The sequence below is a fragment of the Chiloscyllium plagiosum genome, unplaced genomic scaffold (assembly GCF_037043375.1).
Source record: "Chiloscyllium plagiosum isolate Xiang-an unplaced genomic scaffold, Cpla_swu_hap1 HiC_scaffold_2, whole genome shotgun sequence".
NCBI lineage: Eukaryota > Metazoa > Chordata > Chondrichthyes > Orectolobiformes > Hemiscylliidae > Chiloscyllium > Chiloscyllium plagiosum.
The window spans coordinates 102,562,255-102,584,806 of NW_028270140.1; the positions used below are offsets into that span (position 1 = coordinate 102,562,255).

General features: G+C 37.7%; 1 protein-coding gene across 13 annotated transcripts in view; it reads left to right on the forward strand.

Moving 5' to 3' along the window:
• mctp1a (multiple C2 domains, transmembrane 1a) overlaps positions 1-22,552 on the forward strand; it is a 643,540-nt gene that overhangs the window by 598,216 nt on the left and 22,772 nt on the right. For all 13 annotated transcript variants that reach the window (XM_087999145.1, XM_087999160.1, XM_087999167.1 and 10 more), the window contains 2 exons: positions 13,711-13,820; positions 15,424-15,533. In XM_087999145.1, the coding sequence (XP_087855271.1) occupies positions 13,711-13,820; positions 15,424-15,533 (220 nt within the window). The remainder of the gene's footprint in view (positions 1-13,710; positions 13,821-15,423; positions 15,534-22,552) is intronic.

Here is a 22,552-nt window from a genome sequence, read left to right on the forward strand (position 1 = left end):
ATGCTCAGCATGTTATTGCATAGCTGCATGATCAGGTGTCCCAAGTTTATGCAAGGAGAGCAATTTTAGAAACTAACTTGTACAATTTAAACCAATCTACACCCAAGCATGAGTAAGAGTGAATTATGATATAATGACACCAAATAGCACAAATGTTGGAGTTTTCCCATTATGATAATTTTGATATAGATGAAGCAATTAATTTGTTGGAAAAGAAATTAGTCAATCATTTAAAACAAAACCAAAGTTTCACAGTCAAAGTGCCCACACACTGTTATTTTTCCCTTAAAGTAATATTTGTTTCAAAGTGAACAATTAAAAGTGCAACAATTTCCAAAAACATTGTAAAAGAAATGTAGCCACGTGAAGTTGCCAAATATTATTCTTCACAACATTGTGCCTGTTGATAAATTACTGTACTCACTAGTACTAGGACTAACACTGTCAGCCCATCGGAAGTGTCACCACTTTCCTTATTCACCAGACAGTTTCTCCCAGGTGCAAAAGTCAACATTTCGGGCTTTCATATTTGCATTCTTGAAATGGAGCCTTGGGTAAGCCCTGCCTATCTGGCTCCGAACACGTCACCATACAGAAGTTGCTTGGCTATTTGGCTGTATTTCACCCTATGGAATTGCCAGATACACTAAACCGGCTCTGTCGGTAATGACATTCATGTCATCATACAAATATCATTGTGAACTGTTGAGTTAGCTAAACTGCGTTTAAACTGCTGTGACCATTCTAACAAACCCTTGCCTTCATGAGGGGACAGCTCTTGTCAGTTGGAATGCAATAATCAATGAAGGAAAGGAGGAATAAGAAAAGACATCCCATTTCTGGTTGAGCTGTCTACAATTGGTTAATCCAAATCCAGTACCAAAGAACCCAACCTCCCCCTCCCATTCAACAATGTTAACCACAGCATCCACACAACTAGAGATGAACTAAAAGCCATCACATAGCAAAAAATGCCAAACTAATTTTATCAAACAGATCATCCAAACCTTTGTGAAAAAATTCCACTGCTCGCCCATATGCATTTATTCAGATCTGTCTTCTTGTGACTATCCTGGTGCTCCTATGCAGTGTCACCCACTGCAACATGGCCTAATAGCCAACCGTTTTGCTGATTTTAAGTTGAGGCATTGCAGATGAACTTGCAGAATGATCTTGCACATCTCTTCACCTGTAAAATCTGGCAGCAGGCAGCACAGCTTCCATTTGGATAATGTGGTTACCAGGCAACAGCAAGGGTACTAGGTCAATGGGATTAGAGAGAGATCAAATTTGATCATTTTGCAAAAGTACCCTCAGCAGGTTCATATTCCAGAGAACCATTGTTATTTCCCCCCAGGGTGGTACCTCAATAAAGTTTGCCATTTGTTAGAGGACAGATTGCAGGTTATCCATAAGGATTTGCAAGCCTCTTATAGGTTGGTTTCCACTGGCAGTTTCTTGGTTGTCCATGGCAGCAAGTTCAGCTTGCTTGACATCAGTTCGCAGCAGCCAAATGTTTGGTAACTGAATTCTGCTTATGCTAAACTGGAAACGATAACTATTAAGAGCTCGATCAAGATTGGATCGAGAATTGTTCTCGTGTATTTGGTCACAATTTGAACTGCACAAAGCCATCTGCAGTATTGGTGCCAGATTCCTCCATGTTCACTGACAGTGACCACAAGGTCTCAGGTAAGTCTAACAATGCACCAAGCACTTCTGTGCATGATTATCAGCCATTTTCTGTATGCTGCCTGTCAGATTCCTTATCTGAGTCCTCTGCAGCAGAACTGTTGTAATTTTGCCCTCTTGTGAGCTAATGCCCACACTTCTTTTCCTCTGAGGCTGCAGGCCATTCATGCCAGTGACTCCTGTCTCTAAGCAATCCTGTAAAGTACAAGCAGGATCAGTATTTGAATTAGCAGGTGTGACAGTGTTTCTTCTTCATCAATCTCTTCCTCTGTCCAGGATGCCTTATACTATGAATGTGAAGGATGAATCAGAGTGATAGTGAGGCTTATGAGTCAGTTATAATGATATGGCATTTAAAAATGCATTTCCTGACCTTGATCACTCCTGTGAGGTCATTGAACTTTTTACAACACTGTATCTGATGTGGTCACAATGCTGACCTTGTCCATGATAGCTCTTTGTCGTGCTGGATCTCCTCGAAGACCTCTTCCTTTATACCGATAGCCTAGGCTGTCAGTGCTGCATCAAAAAGTCTTGGAAATCTCTCACTGCCTTGCTGTGCCATTTTTGCATCCTTCCCCGTAAAAACTCACTTTTAGTAGCACCTGATCTATTTAAAATGCACCTCCTATTTAAGAGGTATGGACCAGCTTTAAGCAATCTAGCCTAGTTTGACTTTGTGCAAACCTTTCATAACTTCACCCTCCTGCTCAATTTCTAAACAGCACATTTTACACTGACTTCACATTGCAGTTAAGTAAATGAGTCGGCAGCATGAAACTTATGTTTCGCTTACATCGACATAAACAGTGTGTGTTAATCATACTTTGCCAGTTACTGCTCCTGTTTATATGGGTATTTGATTTATCCCCAGCATTCTTTAAATGATTAACCCAGTTGCTCAGGTTACTGGTCTCTACATAAGCCTTTTCATAATGGCATTTTGAAAGTTAATAATTTTAAGCAATTGGAATGACAAATATTCAGTACAATAATTGCTAAAGCTTAATCGCAAAAAAAAACACAATTGTGGAAATTAAATGGAATTGAAATAGTTATTGAATATATCCTCTTCTGTATAAAGGCTAATGATTGTTTCCTTAAACCTCCTACAGTAGCCAGAAACTGTTGAACCTGATTCTATTTATCTGCCATCTTGGAAACACCAGTGTCCTTCAGACTGTGTTTGTGAGGTCTACTGATACCCAAAGTTGTCTTGTGAATTCTATTTGCAAACAACAAGGAGGGTCTTTCACTGTCTAGATTGCTTTTCCAAAAACCTTCAGCACAGGAAATGGAAAGCAGCTAATGGTTTGTGGGGCATGTGGAACTGGTTTAAGTAAAGCCGAACTCTGATCCCACTAACTGCCTCCTCTTTCCTGTGCCATTTTGTCTATGGTTTTGTGCTGAATATGTCAACAAATTTCTTCAGAGTTCTGCTGGAATTTTGAATAATGTTATGCTAGCCTAATTCAAGACAGATGCACTTGTAAGAAGAATGCCAGCTTGACTTGTACTTCTAATACATTTGTAAATAGAAACTGCTTCAGGTTCCCACAAAAAAATTCCTATTTATCTTTGAAAATTGTCAGTTGGAGTGTTTTCTCAAAGATTCAAAACAAAGATTATAGAAGGTGAAAATTAGCAATAGAGCTTCTAAATATTTTCCCATGGATATTTATTCAAGCTGATGAAGTGTCCTATTCCACAACATTCCACGTTAAGTGCTAGAAAAGAACAAGGTTACAAGAGTAATTTGCAGAATTACTGATAATACTTGATTTAATGAAAGGCCTGTCTTACTTATTTTCCGCCATCATACAATAGCATTTATGCGTATTACAAATTAATTTTCTTCCTCGCAAAGAACGTTATTTCTTAAAGCATTAACGGGAGTTCTATTATTTATTCATATTTTCAACATTACTTTTGTAATTTCAGTAACTGTCAATAAATATAACTGCAGCAAAACAAATTATCTCATCAATAATTAATGACCTAAAGTTTATAAACTACAACTTCGAGTAAAATTCCTCTTAAATGAAAACAGGAAAGTGACTTTTTTCTGTGGAATTAATCACTTGCAAACAATGTCAAATTTTATGAAATCGGATCTTTGAGACCAATTGTTTTCTATAATTTCATTAATGTGTAATGAATTAAGCATTCCTCTCCTTTTTTACAGGAAACTAAATTTCACTCTGACATTGTTTCTTCACAACTGCATCTTATTATTTTTCTAACTTGCGTTTCAATCTAATGACATGTAACTCTAGGCATTAAAATTACAAGTTACACATTCTGCGTTTTCCAAAAAAACTTTTAAAACTCAAACCTAATCCATTTAAGAAAGAAAGTCAAATTTAAATTGGTGCTCCTAATTTATGTAAGAAACCTGAATAGCAAAAGTACATGTTAGCTTGTCATTTTACTGAAGACAGAAAGAAGACAGAGGCCTAGAAAGAAGCTAGAATTAATTTTATTTTCAGGCCAGTAGGTTTAGATGGTCGTGATTTTGCTGAAAAATACACAGGTTACTGCTAGCATTAAAATAATACTGCTCGGAAAATTCAACTCTGAAATTCTACGCTGATTGACTGATGGTACGTATGTTTAAATAATACACGTCATTTATTATAACGCATGTTTTGTCAAAAAGAAGTCGCTGTAATGCAATTAACGAGTAGGGACGCTGTTTCTAAAGTGCCAACTTTTAAAAAGTGTGTTGGGTATAATGCGACTATAGTGCCAACACTTTAAGTGCTGTTTCTAAAGTGCGATTTTTCTTACAAAAGGTTGCGCAAGAATGCAACCATCACGTTACAGAAGAACTGACTGTAGAGGATAGTCTGTAAGTTGCATTGAGCTCTTAATCAACCTTCTAATAGACAACTAAATGGGACAGGAAGAACAAAATACTGTGAGTAGTCTTAAAAACAATACGGAGACCAGTATTATTAGATTAGATTAGATTACTTTACAGTCTGGAAACAGGCCCTTCAGCCCAACAAGTCCACACCGACCTGCCGAAGCGCAAAACACTCATACCCCTACATTTACCCCTTACCTAACACTACGGGCAATTTAGCATGGCCAATTCACCTGACCTGCACATCTTTTGGACTGTGGGAGGAAACCGGAGCATCCGGAGGAAACCCACGCAGACACGGGGAGAATGTGCAAACTCCACACAGTCAGTCGCCTGAGGCAGGAATTAAACCCGGGTCTCTGGCGCTGTGAGGCAGCAGTGCTAACCACTGTGCCACTGTGCCACCGTGCCATTATGTGGGATATTATGTTAATGTTATCATTTAAAACCAAATCTTCTCAACTCTGAGCTTTATTTATAAAACTCTCTTCAGTATGTTGAAGAACCTCAACCAGCTTGGAATACTAATAATCAAAGTAACTAATACGATCAAAGTAGCAAGAGGAAAGCTTCATAGGTGTCAAAAAATATTCACTCAACCTAAGTGAAAAAATATGGTATTCAAGAATCATAATGTTGCTGTCCAACAACTCTTCATGACTGAGACCTTAGCTAAACTGCTGATTTCATCAGTTTGGAGGAATTATTCAATTGCCTTCTAACCTTAAACATACCTTCATATTCTAATTATGTGATATCCTTGACACTTCAACTAATAGGGGTTACTACTACTCTTGTTACAAACATGCACATGAACAACAAATTTGAAACAGAAATAAGTCATTTGATCCTTTAAGCCTACAATATTTTCTTGAGTTAAGCACTTTGTCATTGGAATGAAGGAATTGAATGTGAGCCAAGCTGAAGTATGTTATTGTACATGGTTAGTCATAACTAATAAATTTGTAGATGCAATTTGCCTCTCAGTAAGGCCATGACTAATCTGTTTGTGTTCCAAATTTCACATTCTTATCCACCCTCAATAGCATTTGATTCCCTTGCCCAACCAGAATTTATCTACCTCCACTTTAAAAGTGTTCAATGACGTCTCCACCAACTTCTGAGGCAGTGAGTTCCAAAGTCACACAGCCCTCGGAAAAAAAATTCACAAGTGTTGTGGTAATGTCATGAGTAATGTGGAGTTCTGAGATCATGGGTTCAAATCCCACATGGCGCTGGTGAAATTTGAATTCAGTAAATATTAAATTAAAAGGTGAGCCTAATGGTGACAGTTTAACTATTGTTGAGGGTCATTTTAAAACTTTACGGTTCACTAATGTCACATTTTATAATCTTCTCCTGATGTCCTTACCTGGTCTGACCTACAGCTGGCAAATGGGATTAGATTAGGTTAGGATATGGTCAGCATAGATAACTTGGACTGAAGGGTCTGTTTCTGTGCAGAACATCTATGTGACTCTAGACTCACAATAAACAACATAGTTGCTTTCTGAAATGTCGACAGTGAGGGTAAATCAAAACAGGCAGCAAATGGCCTTTCCAGTAGCTCCAAAACCCCATATATGTATTTTAAAAACATGTATACTGACATTCAACTGGAGTTGAGAGGGCTGGAGAACTCTCCTTGACCCCAGAGGTTACCTGAAGGCTAAGACCAGTGAAGCAGCCAGGCCAAATTGGGGTAACCTGTAAAGGCAAAACAGGTACTCACAACTGACTGAAACTATAGCGATGATATGTAAAGTTTGAAATTAAGCAAGCCTCAGGCCTTCAACCTCTGTCTATGCTTCTACTGTGTCAACTATTTCAGAGCTGAAAATTGGCCTGAAAGAATTTCAAAGATATTAACTTCATATTAAACCAAAGAAGCAGTAGCAGAAGGCAGAAGACCGTGAAAAATAAATTTAAAACCTATATAGGTAGAAGTTCATTGCTTGAATAATAAATGTTTTGAAGAAGCTGAAAAATAGAAGCAGAAACATTGAGAGGTACCATAAAGCAGTTCAACGGTTATAATAGGAGAATAGACAAGGGACGGATTTTGATTATATGAACCGTTTAATGAAATCTAATCCGATCCTTGGCTTTTTCTATGTTCTAATTTAAACTATTTAATGCTCTTTTCATTGCATTTTCATAATGCAGTTTGTCTTTCATGAGAAAAGGGGATTAGTAAGAGCACAAAGTGAAGAACTCTGAAATTTCTTTGTTTTTGTGGGTTTGGATAGTAAAAGCTAAAGATTCAAGAACTGTGCCAAGATTTGCTTCGTAGGAAAGGGGAGATAATAATTCAAATGGATTCATAATCTTTCTGTAATTTTCATATGTTTTGGCTGTGGAATCAAATTACGCAGCTTTACAGGAGATTGTAACACCAATAGCCCAAAATGAATTTAATAGCCAATTGTCAAGCTCTTCTAATTGTTATACTCTGCCTCATTCACTTTTGTAGACAAATAACGAAAATAAAATGTTAATAAGTAATACTCAATACATTGGTAAATTATAGATACTTCTTCCTATTAGTAATATGAATCTGTTCTTATGTTAGAAGGTCTTAATATGTTTTGTAAGGGAATTAATGGTCACCATTGGCCTGGTGTTGCTGATGTCATCATACTACCGAAGTTAATTAGAAGTCATTCATGGGACAAATTTCATCTTCTGTTTAAGGAACAATTTCAGATTTCTTCCAAATAGACCCCATCAAATAAACTAATATTATATTAACGAGTTTCAACTTCTTTTTATACTTCTGCAGTATTGGCATTTTCAACAACTTCCTAATTTCTGCGGCTTTCTTATTTTTTCAGACTAGTTGAAGCTGATAGTATTCCTCTCTTGGGAAAGTTCCAGATGTCTGTTAGAGATTTTCAATGAAAGATTAGCTAATTCCAAAGAGTCGAGCATGAAGGTGTGACCTATCAATGTACATAGTGATGATTATTGGTATTGTAACTACTCTTCAAAGAACTACATGTCCTGTAGGGACAAGTCACAAGTTTGGGCAGTTTCAACTTTGTGGAAGTGAGGCCATAACACACCAACTATTCACAGACACAAATGCCAGGACTTTTACTTCTGAGCTGGTTGCACAGTCAAAACATTTCCTGACTTCCTGAACCTGGTACACAAAAACTTGTCCCAAATGGTTGGATTTTCTGTATGGAGGTGCAATTTAAGAATGCATTTGGATTTAGCAATCCCAGAAGTAGAATAACTGCAAAGGTGGACTGTGTATGTGTAATGCATCTCAGGCCGGGGTCAGCCGGGGTAAGAATCAAGAACATGTAAGAAGTTCCTGAGGCACAAAGTGAGTGCACATGCTGCTGTTGTTCAAAGATATCAATCAGAAGTAAGCTGAGCAATTACTGTAATATTGTCCCACTAAATACCAGGGAGGTGATAGCCTACAGGTATTATCACTAGACTATTAATCCAGAGATCCCAGGTAATGATCTGGGGATCTGAGTTTGAATCCAACCACAGCAGATGGCAGATGATGACCATGAAATCATTCTCAATTGTCGGAAAAACCTGCTTGGCTCACTAATGTCTTTTAGGAAAGGTAACTGCAATTCTTACCTGGTTTGGCCTACATGTGACTCCATTCTCTCAGCATTGGGGCTGTCTCTTGGCTGTCCTCTGGGCAATTAGGGATGGCAATATATGCTGGCCAGCAACATGCACTTCCCATGAATCAATAAATTAAAAAAAAAATAAATGTTGCTGACATTGGAAGAGATGGCCTCTACTGGGGCTGTCCATGGGACACTCTAATTATTGATGCTGCCTATTCAAACTGTAATGAAGGTGCACAATCCACAAAGTAAAGACTGATAAACTTTGCAAAATTCTGTCATGGAAATGACAGCATTTTGGCACAATCAGCCTACAATAAAACTGTGGGAAGACTGATAAACACCACATTTTGCCAGGTACCTATGCCTTTCCATTTACCTTCTGCCACAATCTATCTGGGTATAGCCATGCAGTTGAGCCTTGACCTTGACACTCAGAGCTGCGAACTCTCTTAGCTGCCTTCACTTAACAGGACCTTAAAACTGGTGGCGCAGGTGTTGCTGGAGTGAACGGCTGCTGTAGCCCAGCAGCCAGCTCCAGGTCTATGGAAGTTAGTGATGAGGGTGATGGTTTTAAGAGTATCTCAGCCCTCATATTATTCTAACTAAGCTGCTTGTTATTAGAGCCCTGAGCTGCTCTATGTGTCGTATTGATGATTGATGCCCCTGCAAAATTTCAGAGGCCACCGTCTGAAGCATATCCCAAACAGGTCCTCTGCTCTTCAACATTACATCGTGCGGGTGTTGAGAGAGCTTCCTCCACCTACTTCAATGAAACATTGTGGAACATCTCATGGGAGAGCTAATGACCACAGAGAATCATGTAGTTTCTATTTCTGAAGGACTCTCTGTGGTTTGATTTTCTATCGCCATTGTTCATATCCCCATAAAGTCCATTGTAAATATATAGCACTATTTGCAAAAAAAAATCAGTTTGTTTTTGTACATGGACCCTGAATAAGAACGTTTATTGAATGAAGAAGGTCCTTACCGCTGGCTAAGTGTTGAAAAGTGAAGAGAATTTTTGAAAGTGAATCTCAAGAGAAAAAATGAAGCAGGACTTTGAAGGGCAGCTATAACAATTACCAAAAGTTGGAAGTTTTATTTCCATGTAATAAAGGAGGTGTCTTCTACTTCAGACAATCAAGCAAGCTAATAGCCATCATGAACAGCCATTGGGACAGACAATACAAATGTGATTGCAAATGCTACATAGCCTGAAACTCCCACCTGAAGACTATTGATATATGAAGTCCAGTGATCTTGATGAAGGATGATATTTTAATCAGAAAGATTCCTCAGAGGGTGAACATTGGAATGGCCAAATTAGATATTGTTCAAAGATTTTATTTCATTCATTGAAAAGTTAATAATTAAAAATGCAATTAGTTTTAGTTGACATACTCTGCTACACTGTTTGTGCTTACTAATTTGTCTGCAAACTCTTCTCAACACCATCAACAAATGATGGGTTTAATGACTGTAAAAACCCTGTTGGAATTCAACATCATGAAAATGCTGAAGATCATGGGGAAACGTTGCTTGCAAATCTAATGAGGCAATGTGAGTTAACCTTAGATTCACACCTGAAGGAATAGGTGAAAAAGGGGAAACAGTATCGGAAGAGTATATTTGATTATGTTATTGCAGTTGTGTGCACATTATCAAAATGTGAACTCATTTTTGGTGGGGAGGCAAAGAAACATTTAAGTCATCACATAATGGGAACTTAGCTGTCTTCATCAAACCCAGAGTCTATCACAATTGCTGAAGTAAAAAGAATATTGTATCCCTGTGAAATGGAAATAGTTCTCTGTGAATGAGGGGGAATAAGAGAGGAATGCTGTGAATTTTAAGTAATTTTGTTATATGGATAAGAAAAACTATCACATATTTTCTTTGCGTTGATTAAAGAAACATTTTTTTATAGATATTATTATTAGAAATTTAACATTTTTACAAGTTTACAAAAATAAACAAAACTCTCAAGTACAAACATTGATATACAATTAAATCTTAAATAAATAATAACCAAAATTTAACAAAAGAAAAATACCGAGAAAGAAAAAAAAACTCAACTAACTACTAATCTAACCTACAACTAACCAGAGTGTATAATTAAGTCTCTTACATTATTCAAATAAGAGAAAGAAAAAAAAACAGCGGATAACACAGAAATTGGGGAGTGAGATACATGCTCGGAATGTGTTAACATCAAATGTAACAAAACCCGTATTTGTGCGGGATTCTTCTCCCAAGGGGCCCCGGACCAGCCAGGTTCGTAATCTCAATTAAATAAAAGTCCTTGTTAGGATAGCCGAAATATCTGTATTCATATAATTCAAGAAGGGCTGCCATATTTTATGAATAATTCAGTCTTTCGGTGCGCCATATTTGTAAGGACGTCAAGGGGAATACATTCCATAATTAATCTGTGCCAATTTGAAAGTCCAGGGGGGCCCTCAGCCACCCAGTTTACCAAAATATTTTTCCTTGCACAGAAAGAGAGAATAGAAAATAGTCTCTTCCCGTGCATATCCAGGGAGGATAAATTCAAAAAGCCCAAAAGGAGAGACGCAGGGTCCACTTTAATTTCCGCTCCTAAAATTTCTGTCAGGGTACTTGCTACTTTAGTCCAGTATCTACGGATCTTATGACAGGTCCATAGGCAATGTACAAGAGTGCCCACCTCTATTTTACATTTGAGACACATTGGAGATGCTCCTGCCTTAAGTTTTGCCAATCGAACCGGTGCTATATGGGCCCTATGAAGTACCTTCAGCTGGATAGCCTGAGTTCTGTTACAGATGGTGATTCTTCTGGCGTTTTCCCAAATGTCATTCCACGTTTCTGTAGAGATTTCTAGTCCCAAATCCTGATCCCATGTTTTAAGCAGATTGTCCATATCTCCCGATACTTCATCATGTAATAAATGATAAATAGTACTGACGGAAGATACCCCCATTGGTCGTAGTACTCTACATTCTCTATCTGATTTATAAAGACTATCTAATAACATAGTCTTCTTCTGTATATAATCTCGAATTTGGAAGTATCAAAAGAGGTCTCCATTAGGTAATCCGACATCAGGACCCCATCTTTAAATAGGTCCCCTAGACATGAGATAACCCTGGATCTCCAGAGTTTAAAAGTGGCATCTGCAAACCCTGGTTGGAATCCCCATGCTCCCACTATCAGCACATAGGGGGATTTTTTTAGATTAGATTACTTACAGTGTGGAAACAGGCCCTTCGGCCCAACAAGTCCACACTGACCCGCTGAAGCGCAACCCACCCAGACCCATTCCCCTACATTTACCCCTGCACCTAACACTACGGGCAATTTAGCATAGCCAATTCACCTGACCTGCACATTTTTGGACTGTGGGAGGAAACCGGAGCACCCGGAGGAAACCCACGCAGACACGGGGAGAATGTGCAAACTCCACACAGTCAGTCGCCTGAGGTAGGAATTGAACCTGGGTCTCTGGCGCTGTGAGGCAGCAATGCTAACCACTGTGCCACCCTCGGGATGTTTTATGTGAGTTTAATTGTGTTTAGTATTATAGGGTTTTTACAGTGATCCATAATGATTTTCCTCTTGTCTGGAAATAAAAGGTTAATAAATGGGCATTTTACTTGAGAAGCCTCGATGTCCAGCCAGATTGATTGTGGACCAGACAAGACCCAATCAGCTATGTAACTTAATAGGGAACTTAACTGATATTTCCTAAAATCTGGGAAGTCCAATCCTCCCCTTGGCTGTGGAAGCTGTAGCTTCTTCAGCTTAATGAGGGGCCGTCTATGATTCCAGATGAAGGAACCCAACCAGCCATATAATTTACGTAATGCCAGCCTTGGCAGCATCACCGGAAGCATTCTCATAGGGTATAGGAGACGGGGCAGGACATTCATTTTAATTAGTGCTATTCTACTCAGCCAGGAAATTGGAAGGTCTTCCCATCGCTGGAGGTCCTGCCTTATCCTTTTCAGTAAATGCACAAAGTTAGCCTTGTGTAACTGACCAAATACTGGGGTAATAAAAATGCCTAAATATAAGAAACCTCCAGGGACCACCGAAAGGGAAAGTTGGATCCGTCCACTACGTAGGGTATCATAGCAAGGCCACCTATTGGCATAGCCTCCGATTTTGAGAAATTAATTTTATAGCCTGTGAATGTGTTAAATGTATTAATAACTTGGATTAAGCGAGGTACAGACATCAGAGGATTACTGAGGAATAGAAGAACAATATCTGCATAAAGGGTAATTTTATGTTTACCTGTACCAATTCTCGGGGCCGTTATATTAGGATCAGCCTGTATAGCTTCTGCTAATGGTTCAATTATTAGCGTAAATAACAATGGCGAGAGAGGTAGCCCCTACCCACACTGAAGCTATCCGAACCTAATCCATTGGTAACCACAACTGCTTTGGGATCATTATACAATGTTGAGACCCATTTGGTAAACATCTTTCCAACGCCAAACCTTTCCAATGTGCAAAACAAATATGACCATTCAACCCTATTGAATGCCTTTCCCGTGTCTAATGAGACTACTACTCCTGGTATCTTTCTCTGATGGCAGGCTTGAATCATATTCAAAACCCTTCTAATATTATTGGATGATCTACGGCCCTTAATAAACCCCGTCTGATACCTCCTTTATGATATGTGGCAGTACCCTTTCTAGTCTCAATGCTAACATTTTAGAAAGGATTTTAAAATCTACATTTAGCAAGGATATTGATCTGTATGATGCACAATCTTCTGGATCCTTTCCTTTTTTAAGGATAAGAGAAATATTTGCCTCTTTCAGCGAAGGCAGGAGACAACCCTGACTGTATGCGTAGTTATCCATGTCCATAAGTGGACCAGCCAATATTCCTGCAAATTCTTTATAGAATTCAGCTTGAATTCATCTGGGCCAGTTGCCTTACCGCTCTGAAGTTGCCTGATTGCGTCAAGTATTTCTTGGACTGTTAGGGGAGCATTTAAGACTGATACCTGTTCCGGAGTTAGGTCCGGAAAGGTCAAATTTTAAAGAAACATATTTTAAAATAGCCAGAATATGCCATTTCAATGCAAATAGTTTAAGGATAGTATTCCCCAGATTCTCAACAAATGCATATTACAATATGGGAGGAATTGCACAATTTTAAATTTGCTGTCTATACCTCAGGTATTAACCTGCACCTCAGTCGGTTAAGGTGATGCTTGACGATGCTACCTTAATAAGGCACACAAAAAAAAGTCAGAATCCATTATTACTTCAATATAAACTAAAGCCATAAGGTTCTGAATCAAGCCACTTATTTTATTGCTTGAGACTGTGTGAAATTAATGTTGTTTTATCCTCTGACAATTGATTTTAAGGTAGCTAATATTCTGTCACAATTCACAAACAAATATCCAATCAAAAAATGTTAGTTTTCAAGATATATTTCTTCATAAAAAATCTGAATGATCACAAAAGTCTTTTCTTCATAAAATGTGTTGCATTCAAATACAATTAAGTACATAATTTATTTTCTGTTCTTCCCTCAGGAAAGTGAAAGGAAAGGTCTGATGGATAAATTATCAGCCATCCAGGAAGTGGGTGTAGCTGTTCAGAATGGTCTGGATGAAGTTGCCAATCTTTATGAAAGAGTAAAGAAGTGAGTCCTGCCCCACTACTTATAGGTTTCTGTGACGGATCTCATATTTCTTTCCGAGCAAAGTGCAGAATGCTGGCTGTATGTTTGGTAGGAAACACCAATTGAGGATGATGAATGGTCAGGTTCTGTCATTAGTTGCCATTCCAGCCCCTATATTGTGGAGTTGCAGTTCTTGTTCTCTTGTGATTCATCTTTCCTATAAATGACTTCTGACTTTCGAAATAACAGGAGAAATTTATCCTTTACCTTTGATGTAGAGATGTTTTTAAAAGAAATGTGGGTAAGAATATAAAAATAAATACAATATAATTCAATAATTGTTAACAGGACATTAACTAAACTAGACTGCTGTCTATTTTTATTAAAAATGCTTAAAGCTTAATAGACTTGCTCTAAAAAAAGTTCGTACAATTTGAAATTCATCTACCACTTTATCCAGAGCCTTAAAATATTTAATGTCTTTAAAAAGGTTTATATCTTTTCTCTAGAGTTTATTTTTAAGATTTTGCAGATACAACATTCCATTTAATTAATTTGGTTATCTGAGAAAATGTTGCAATTATAACTGCTGTGGATGATGAAAAAAGTTTCTATGCAGTAATACTTACAGTGGATAATAGTGTAAATTTCAAAAATTCATTGACAGAATTTGCTGAAACTTAATGCTGTCTGAACAATGGGCAGCTGCTAATGCACATACCAACCTATACACTCAATATGAATTATCACTGGTTGTTGGCAATTGTACTGCTCCACTGTTAGTATCACAAAAATAATACCTCACCTTGAACTTTCTATTGATTTTCATGAACTTACTACATTTGCACATTAATTGTTATTTACTTTCACCATGGAAAGTTAAGTGTGTAGCTAACAATATAACTACCCTTCAAGCCAAAATATTTATTAGGGACTCTCCGACTCCCTTGTCCAGAAAGTAAACAATTTTCAGAATTTCGTTATATTATGAATTGTCTTAAGAGTTTTACAAACATCCAAGTTGAAAAATTTAAGATTATCTTTACTTTACTGTCTTTTTTTCCTTTCTTGTAATCCAGTCTTTCTTTCCAAGTTTTGATCTCTCTTTCTGCACTTAGTTTAAAATTATATTGATTCATCCCCTTTAGTTCATCCTCTTTCTTAGTATTTCCTGTTTATTTCTCAGTTCTCCAGTTTCATTGCTTAAGGTGACACAATGTTTGTAACATCGTTGTGCAAGTTCTCAAATGTCCAGTTGCCAGGACTGTTATTGTTTCATACTGCTAGAAACTTTGGAGGCATTTTATTTTTAAGTATGCCCAAATATAACTCAACAAACTATATAATAAGTAAGAAATAATAAAGTATCATAAGTATCTGTTATACTTCCATGTGCCAATGCACTGAAGAACTACATCTGATGGATACATTGGAACAGTAAATTGGCCCACCACTATCTGCCCAAACAGTTCTGGCACAGGCCCCAGAGGGACTAAAATTTCTAAGTCTTTTCTCACCTTAATTCTTACAATGTTGTTTTAGTAATGTCATGTTTAATTGCAGTTACTCATTGTATGTAACCAGTTGTTTCTTATGTAACAATTATTTCTTATTTCTATTAAAGTACCTTCAACTGGACAGTTCCTTTCCTGAGTTGGTTGGCTGTTTTTGTCCTGTTTGCCGGCACCATCATCCTTTATTTTATTCCTCTAAGATACATTCTTCTTGTCTGGGGTAAGTTGAGCTTTCTACAACATGCCACACAATCCTTCAAAGTATTAATTCTACTGTTTGATACAACATTGTTAAGGAGGTGCTTATTAACTGTGGCTTAGTCTTTTAGTGTGAAAATCTCTCTGTGTCTAGAAATAGCAGACATAATTATATGGATGTTTGCCCTTTTAGTGGTGTTGAGAAAAGAAGTACTAATATGTTCTTACCCCAATAAGCAGGGAATAATTAATGATAAAGAGATTTACTTCCGTACTGCCAAACCATCTAAGAAATTGCTTTTGTTTAACATAATTTGCTAAAGGTTTGCTGATTTCTTTTGAAGAATACATAGTTTGGTGTATGTACTGTCTAGTTAATTTTCTAGAATTATTATAGCATCAATTTCTGATGCCAAATTTCTTAACATTTTGCTTGAATCAAAGGGGTTGGATTATTAGTTCACTGTGTAATTGTACTTGATCCATACTTAGGAATTCAACAGTGAAGAGGGGCATTTGACAATGTACTGTATGCTTTAAACATGCAAGAACTAGATCTGCATTTATGTAGCCCCATTCACATTTTAAGGCACCCGAAGCTCTTAAGAGCCATCAACTGCTTCAGAATTCTTATCACTCAAAGCAGTTTTCCATATAGAGAGGTCCCAAACAACTGAAATAAATGATCAGTTATTCATTTCTCTGTTTTTAGTGTGAAACAATTGTTACCTGTGTCACATGGAGAGCTTTCGGCTCTACCATGAAAAGTGACATAAGATTATTTAAATCACCCTTAAAAAAAAATCCTTATCTAAACGTTAGCAACTTCAGGCAATGCATCAGATTTTTAGTCTCATAGATTATAAATGTTCAAGTTCTGGAGGGAAATTTGAACCCACAGGCAAGCACAATATCATTGGCTAAATCTGATTATGAAACACTAAGTCAAAGTCAGTCTCCTAGAGTTTCAATAACTCATTAAGTTCTTCTGTTTTCTTGGAGGGAGACTAGAACTAGAAACACAGTGAATTAAGGGATTCGTTGAAGATGGAAATTTGAAGAATTTCTTTTTCCCTCGGAGGCCTGTTGGTCTGTAAAATTCTCTCCACCCAGAAGATAGTGGAGACCATGTCATTAAATGTATTCAGGGCAGAATTGGATAGATTTTTGATAATGAGAGAATCAACAGCAATGGAGAAGGACAGATAGGAGAGTGGGTTTGAGACCACAAATCAGATCAGCCATTATCTTATTTACCAGCAGAGTAGGCTTGAATAATCTAATCATACTCCTGAATCCTATGTTCCACAGTCCCAATTTAACACGAAGAACATTTAATATTTTGTAAACCAAAGTACTGCAGATGCTGGAAATATGAATTTAAAACACAATATGCTGGAATGAACTCAGTGCTTGATCTGCTGAGTAATGGGCAGAATTTTTCACAGGCATTAGGATCCCAAGCTCTGAAGCAAAAACTGTTGATACCCCTGCCAACATGATTTCTGGAAGTCCTAAGATGCAGTATCTACTCCATCCCTGTTAGTTGCCTGCCAGTCAGAGCAGGAAGCTCCCCATTAGGACTACCAGAGGAGGCATAGGCAATCAGTCACAATGGATCAACAGGCATAAGGTTGATGGGGTGAGTTCGCTGAGGCCTGATAAGGAAGGCTCCAAAAATGGAAGTACAGGGGGTTAGCATTTAAAGTAAGTGGTATCATCAACAAAGGGCAATCCATGTCTCTGACAGGTAACTCCACCATGCTTTATCTCTTAGCTCAAATAAAGTTAGAAATAATTATATTTTATACTGAAAATGCTGGGTGTATTTCTTGTATTACTCAATGTGTCTGATAGACTGATAGACCAATGTGGCACATAATTACAGTGCAGCAATTAAATAGGTCACATCTTAGTTCTAAGTTCTTTACAAGTAATAGAATAATGTACCTGAATGTTATAAAACATCTCAATGTACTTAACAGGAGGGCTATCATAAAGAAATTTCATGCCAAGCCACATGAGGAGACACTAGGACAGATAATCATGAGCTTCATCAAAGAGATAATTTTTACGAAGCATCTTATAGAAGAAACATAGAAAATAGGAGCAGAGGTAGAACATTCAGCCCTTTGAGATCAAGAGGTGGATAGGATTAGGAAAGGAATTTCAAAGCTTAGGGCCTTGATAGATAAGGCCACACCCAGCAATGGTGGAACAACTAAAACGGAGTATGCTCGAGCATCCAGATTTGGAGTAGTACAGATAGGTTAGAAGATTGGGGAATGGTAGGAGAATATAGACATATGGTAGTGAGACCAATGAAGGATTTGAAAACAAGGATGACAGTTTTAAAATTGAGGTGTTGCTTAACTGGGAGCAAATGGAGATTAGCAGAGACAAGGTCGTTGGACAAACATATCTCAGTGGCGGCAAAGGTTTGGATGATTTTAGGTTTATAAAAGGCAGAATGAGGGAGGCCAGTCAAGAAAATATTGAAATAATTAAGACTAGAAGTAGAATAACTAGAAGTAAAAGAGTAGTACAAGAAGCTCATGATTGTGCTGACACCCAGAACAGGCAAGGAAGAATAGGGTTAATTAGATTAGATTAGATTAGATTAGATTACTTACAGTGTGGAAACAGGCCCTTCAGCCCAACAAGTCCACACCGCCCCGCCGAAGCGCAACCCACCCAGACCCATTCCCCTACATTTACCCCTGCACCTAACACTACGGGCTATTTAGCATAGCCAATTCACCTGACCTGCACATTTTTGGACTGTGGAAGGAAACCGGAGCACCCGGAGGAAACCCACGCAGACACGGGGAGAATGTGCAAACTCCACACAGTCGCCTGAGGCGGGAATTGAACCTGGGTCTCTGGCGCTGTGAGGCAGCAGTGCTAACCACTGTGCCACCGTGCCACCCACTAATGTTCACTGTGCAACCTCACCTGTCCTGGTGTGGTTAGTTATCTTCTCATGGTATTGGTCTATAGTCTCACAGAGGATAACTGGGACTCTGTGCCAATGCCATCTCCCAACAGGTGGAACCAGTGAGACACCTTGTAGATCTGGTGGTGCTCACAGTCATGGTCCATATCTTTATAGTTTTATGTCTGCCAGGAGTGTTAGAAACACCAAATCATTAACATTGAATTCTTTCATTCTATGCCTGGACCCCATCCTGTTTCTGCCATCTTATATTGCCCAGTGATTTCCTGCTAATACTTCTCAAAAACATGAAGAATAAATGGTGAGCTGTACTATTTGAATGTTAAGCAAGTCAGCCAGGCATTGTACCTTCTCTACTTGTTCACCATTCCACTACTGCAAATTTAACTATAATGATTCATTTAAGCCTGAAGTCTAACTGATGCACTCTAATAAATTATCTATTTTCACATCGTATTCACATCAAATACTACTGCAAACAACATGAACTGATGAAGTTCCCCTTCATGTAATTACTACAAGTTGTTGCATGTTTTTTAGCCACTGGTATAATAACAGTGCCAAATCACTGAGGAAGTTTGCTTCCAATCTATGAAATTGTTATAAATGATAATGCCCAATTTTGAGAAAGGTAATGTGTTGTCTGATAATTTACCCAAGTATAAATTTGGACAATTAAGGTCAGCAAGCAATTTGCTTCTAATCACAATTGATCCTGTCTTCAACCAATAACCTTCACAATACTGAACTACACTTCCTAGAAGAGAACTTTGAATAATCACAACATAACTCTATGCACTTTTGCTTTATGATACATTGCAAAGATTAAATTATTTGAACAATAGAAAATGTAAAATTTAACCCTGCAGGCTGATTAATTATTCAAAAATTATTCTGTGCCCACACTGGCACTTTGAAAAATTATTAGGGCGTGATTTTCTTCTTTTTCTGAGTTCATCAAATTTTATGACTGTTAATGTAACTTTTAATCGCTTGTTTTATAGATTTTGCCTGTAGTTATATTTAGCATCTTTAACACACCAAGCTGCCCTGGTCCCTGCATTAATGCGAAAATTTAAATTGCTCTATATTTTCATAGATTAATTTGAAGTGTGGCTTGTCTTATCATGTTGGTTACAATTATATTAGGAAATTAAAGTTGCACATAAGGGGTTAGATGAAGCTGGTTATGTGCAAAAGAAACAGGACTAAACAAGCTTTTATCAGTCAGTGAACTAAATTATGCAGACACAATAAATGTAATTTCTTTCTTGGGAACTATCACAGGGAAACAACAATAATTCATAGAATCCCTACGGTATGGAAGCAGGTTATTTAGCCTATCAAGTCCACACTGATCCTTCTGAAGAGCATCTGACCCAGGTCCACATTCCTGTGACCCTGCATTTCCCATGGCTAAGCCACTCAGCCTGAGGAAACTCATGCAGACATGGGGAGAACATGGAAACTCCATGCAGACAGTCTTCTGAGCATGGAATTGAACATGGGTCCCTGGAACTGTGAGACAGCAGTGCTAACCGCTGAGCCACAGTGCTGCCCATTTGACTCATTACTATTTTAAAAATCTGTTGTTCGGTATCTAGTAATTGTAAGTTAATAAAGATGTAACAGACAAGCTAATTGCACCAGTTAATGTATCTTCTACATTGTAACAATTTTAGTAACTGAATTGATTAATATGGATTGATAGATTTTCTGTCAAGATTACACGTGAAATTACAACTGAAGCAGAATTTTTTTCCATTAGTGCCTTTGTTTCTACAGCAGACCATGCTTAAATCTAGTGACAAATAAAGCTATGAAAGATCATAGAAGGTTATGCCTTAAAAATAGCCAGAATAGTTATGCATCATTTGCATCATGATGGACACAAATAGGTGTCATGGAGATTCTTTCCATTTGACTTTTGATATTGTTTGTAAATACAAAAGTAAAATTTACTCAATACTCCTTCTGGAACCAGAGCCCCTTTAACTGTAACAGATGAAGCCGGGATAAATCAAAAATGTGATAAACTCACAACCAACAGAAGATCAGGAATCACATCCTGAAAAGGTTAAGATTCATAACAGAAATAAATAAGTTTGCTCACTGATTATAAAACAATAGTAAAATATTGCAAATTTGGAAGTCTAAGATAAAAACTTAAATGCTGAAAACCTCAGTGGGCCTAGCAGCATCTGTGGAGAGAGAAAGTTAAAAATTTGAATCACATATGACTTCCTCACAACCTCAGGAGAGTAAAAGTAGGATATCATATAAACCATTGAATGAGTGCAGGGAAGGATAGAGGGAGAGCTAGGGAGAAGGCCTGGGCAAGTGAGATTAAATTAAAACGATATGATGAAACAAAAGGTAAAAGGAGTGGCAATTGTTATCTGAGCTGACAAAGCATTTGTCCAGAATGAATATTGATGCTAGATTAATTAGCAGCACCAGGTGAAAGTAAAATGTAAAAAAAATTCAAACTGGCACATAACTGAAAAATAATCAAAATGGGGCACAGTGTTCATGGTCTGAAATTGTTGAACTCATTGTTAAGTCAAGAAGGCCATAAGTGTCTAATTGGAGGATGACTTTCTGTTCCTGATCCATGCATTAAGCTTTGATGAAACAGTGCAGCTGGCCAAGCACAGAAACACAAGAATGAGAGAAATGAGGTGAATTAAAATGGCAAGCAACTTGATAGTGAATATGGTATACTAAGGTGAAAGAAATAAGCAAATCACTGCTTCACCTAGAAGGAATGTTTATGGCTTTGAATGGTGAAGAAAGAGGGCAAGATATGAACCTCCTGTTGAATAGAAAGGTCCAGATTTTAAAAATTGTTACTTTCGATGTATGAAATTTATTTTAAAGACTCAGAACAAAAACCAGGATTCACCAGAAGGCCTGCATTTTTGCATAGTAAAGAGTTCTGTATTCACAAAGCTGGATTATACAGTGTGCATCAGGAATATTCCAATCTGTTTTAAGGCAAGACTTCTGCCCATGACAGGGAATCCCATGTTAGAGAATTGCCAGCCAGTCAGTTAGAGACTGGGGAGAAGGGTAAATGTGAAGTGTAACCAAGGGAGTGGGTCCCACTGATGGTCTCAGAATTTGCAAATGATGGTAACCCAGCCCCTTGCCTGACACTAATGTGTATTTAAAGTTGTGTACATTTCCTCCTGTGAGTTCCCTCCCCACCCTCAATTTCAGCAAATATTGGTGGGAGTGGGGTAGAGCCCTTTAGAGATAATTGTCTCTGTATTTGTTTGTAATTTTAAAGGTTCCAATGATTTGCTGATTTTGTCCTTTTTCATCTATTCTGTGATTTCATTGTTCTGACTGACTCCTGGAAAATTGTAATGATCTTCATTTCTTTCCCCACTCATGGCTCAATCTTTCAGTTATCATCTTTGTGATGAATATTTGTATTCATGTCCATCTCCTGAATGTGCCCAGTAGCCTGCCGATGTCTGTTAGCAATTATTTCCAAGTGTAACCTGCCATTATCTCAGCTTTGTTATTTGTTCCTTTCAGCTTTGATTACCTTAATCTTATAGAAAGATGTTTTGCCCCAAGCAGAACCATTGCTCCCACAAGTCAATAACAGCTGTTGCTCACATTGATTGAATTGTACAAGAAAACTTTATTTTAAATTTCCCAAACTAAGATAAATTATTTTAAAGAGTGACAACTTCAAGAAAAAGTGTAAAAGTAATTATAAAACACCCAGTGAATTGAATTTAATGTAAGTTTATCACATTAGGAATGCAAGATCACAACAGAATAAAAATGATACAGTTTTTGTTCCCAAAGTAATGGCCCATGAAAGGAGATACTCTTTAAACTGTTCCAAGCATAAGGACAGGGAGCTTTAGCTTAGGACATAGAAACATAGGGCTTAGGAGTGGGCTATTTAGCCCTCTCCACCTGTGCCAACATTTAACAAGATCATGGCTGGTCTGATTGAGATCTGCTCCACTTTCCCTACACCACCCCTGCAAATAACCCTTGATTTCCTCATCCATCAAAAATCTAGCTTGACCTGGAGTATTGTATATTCAATGTCACAGCCT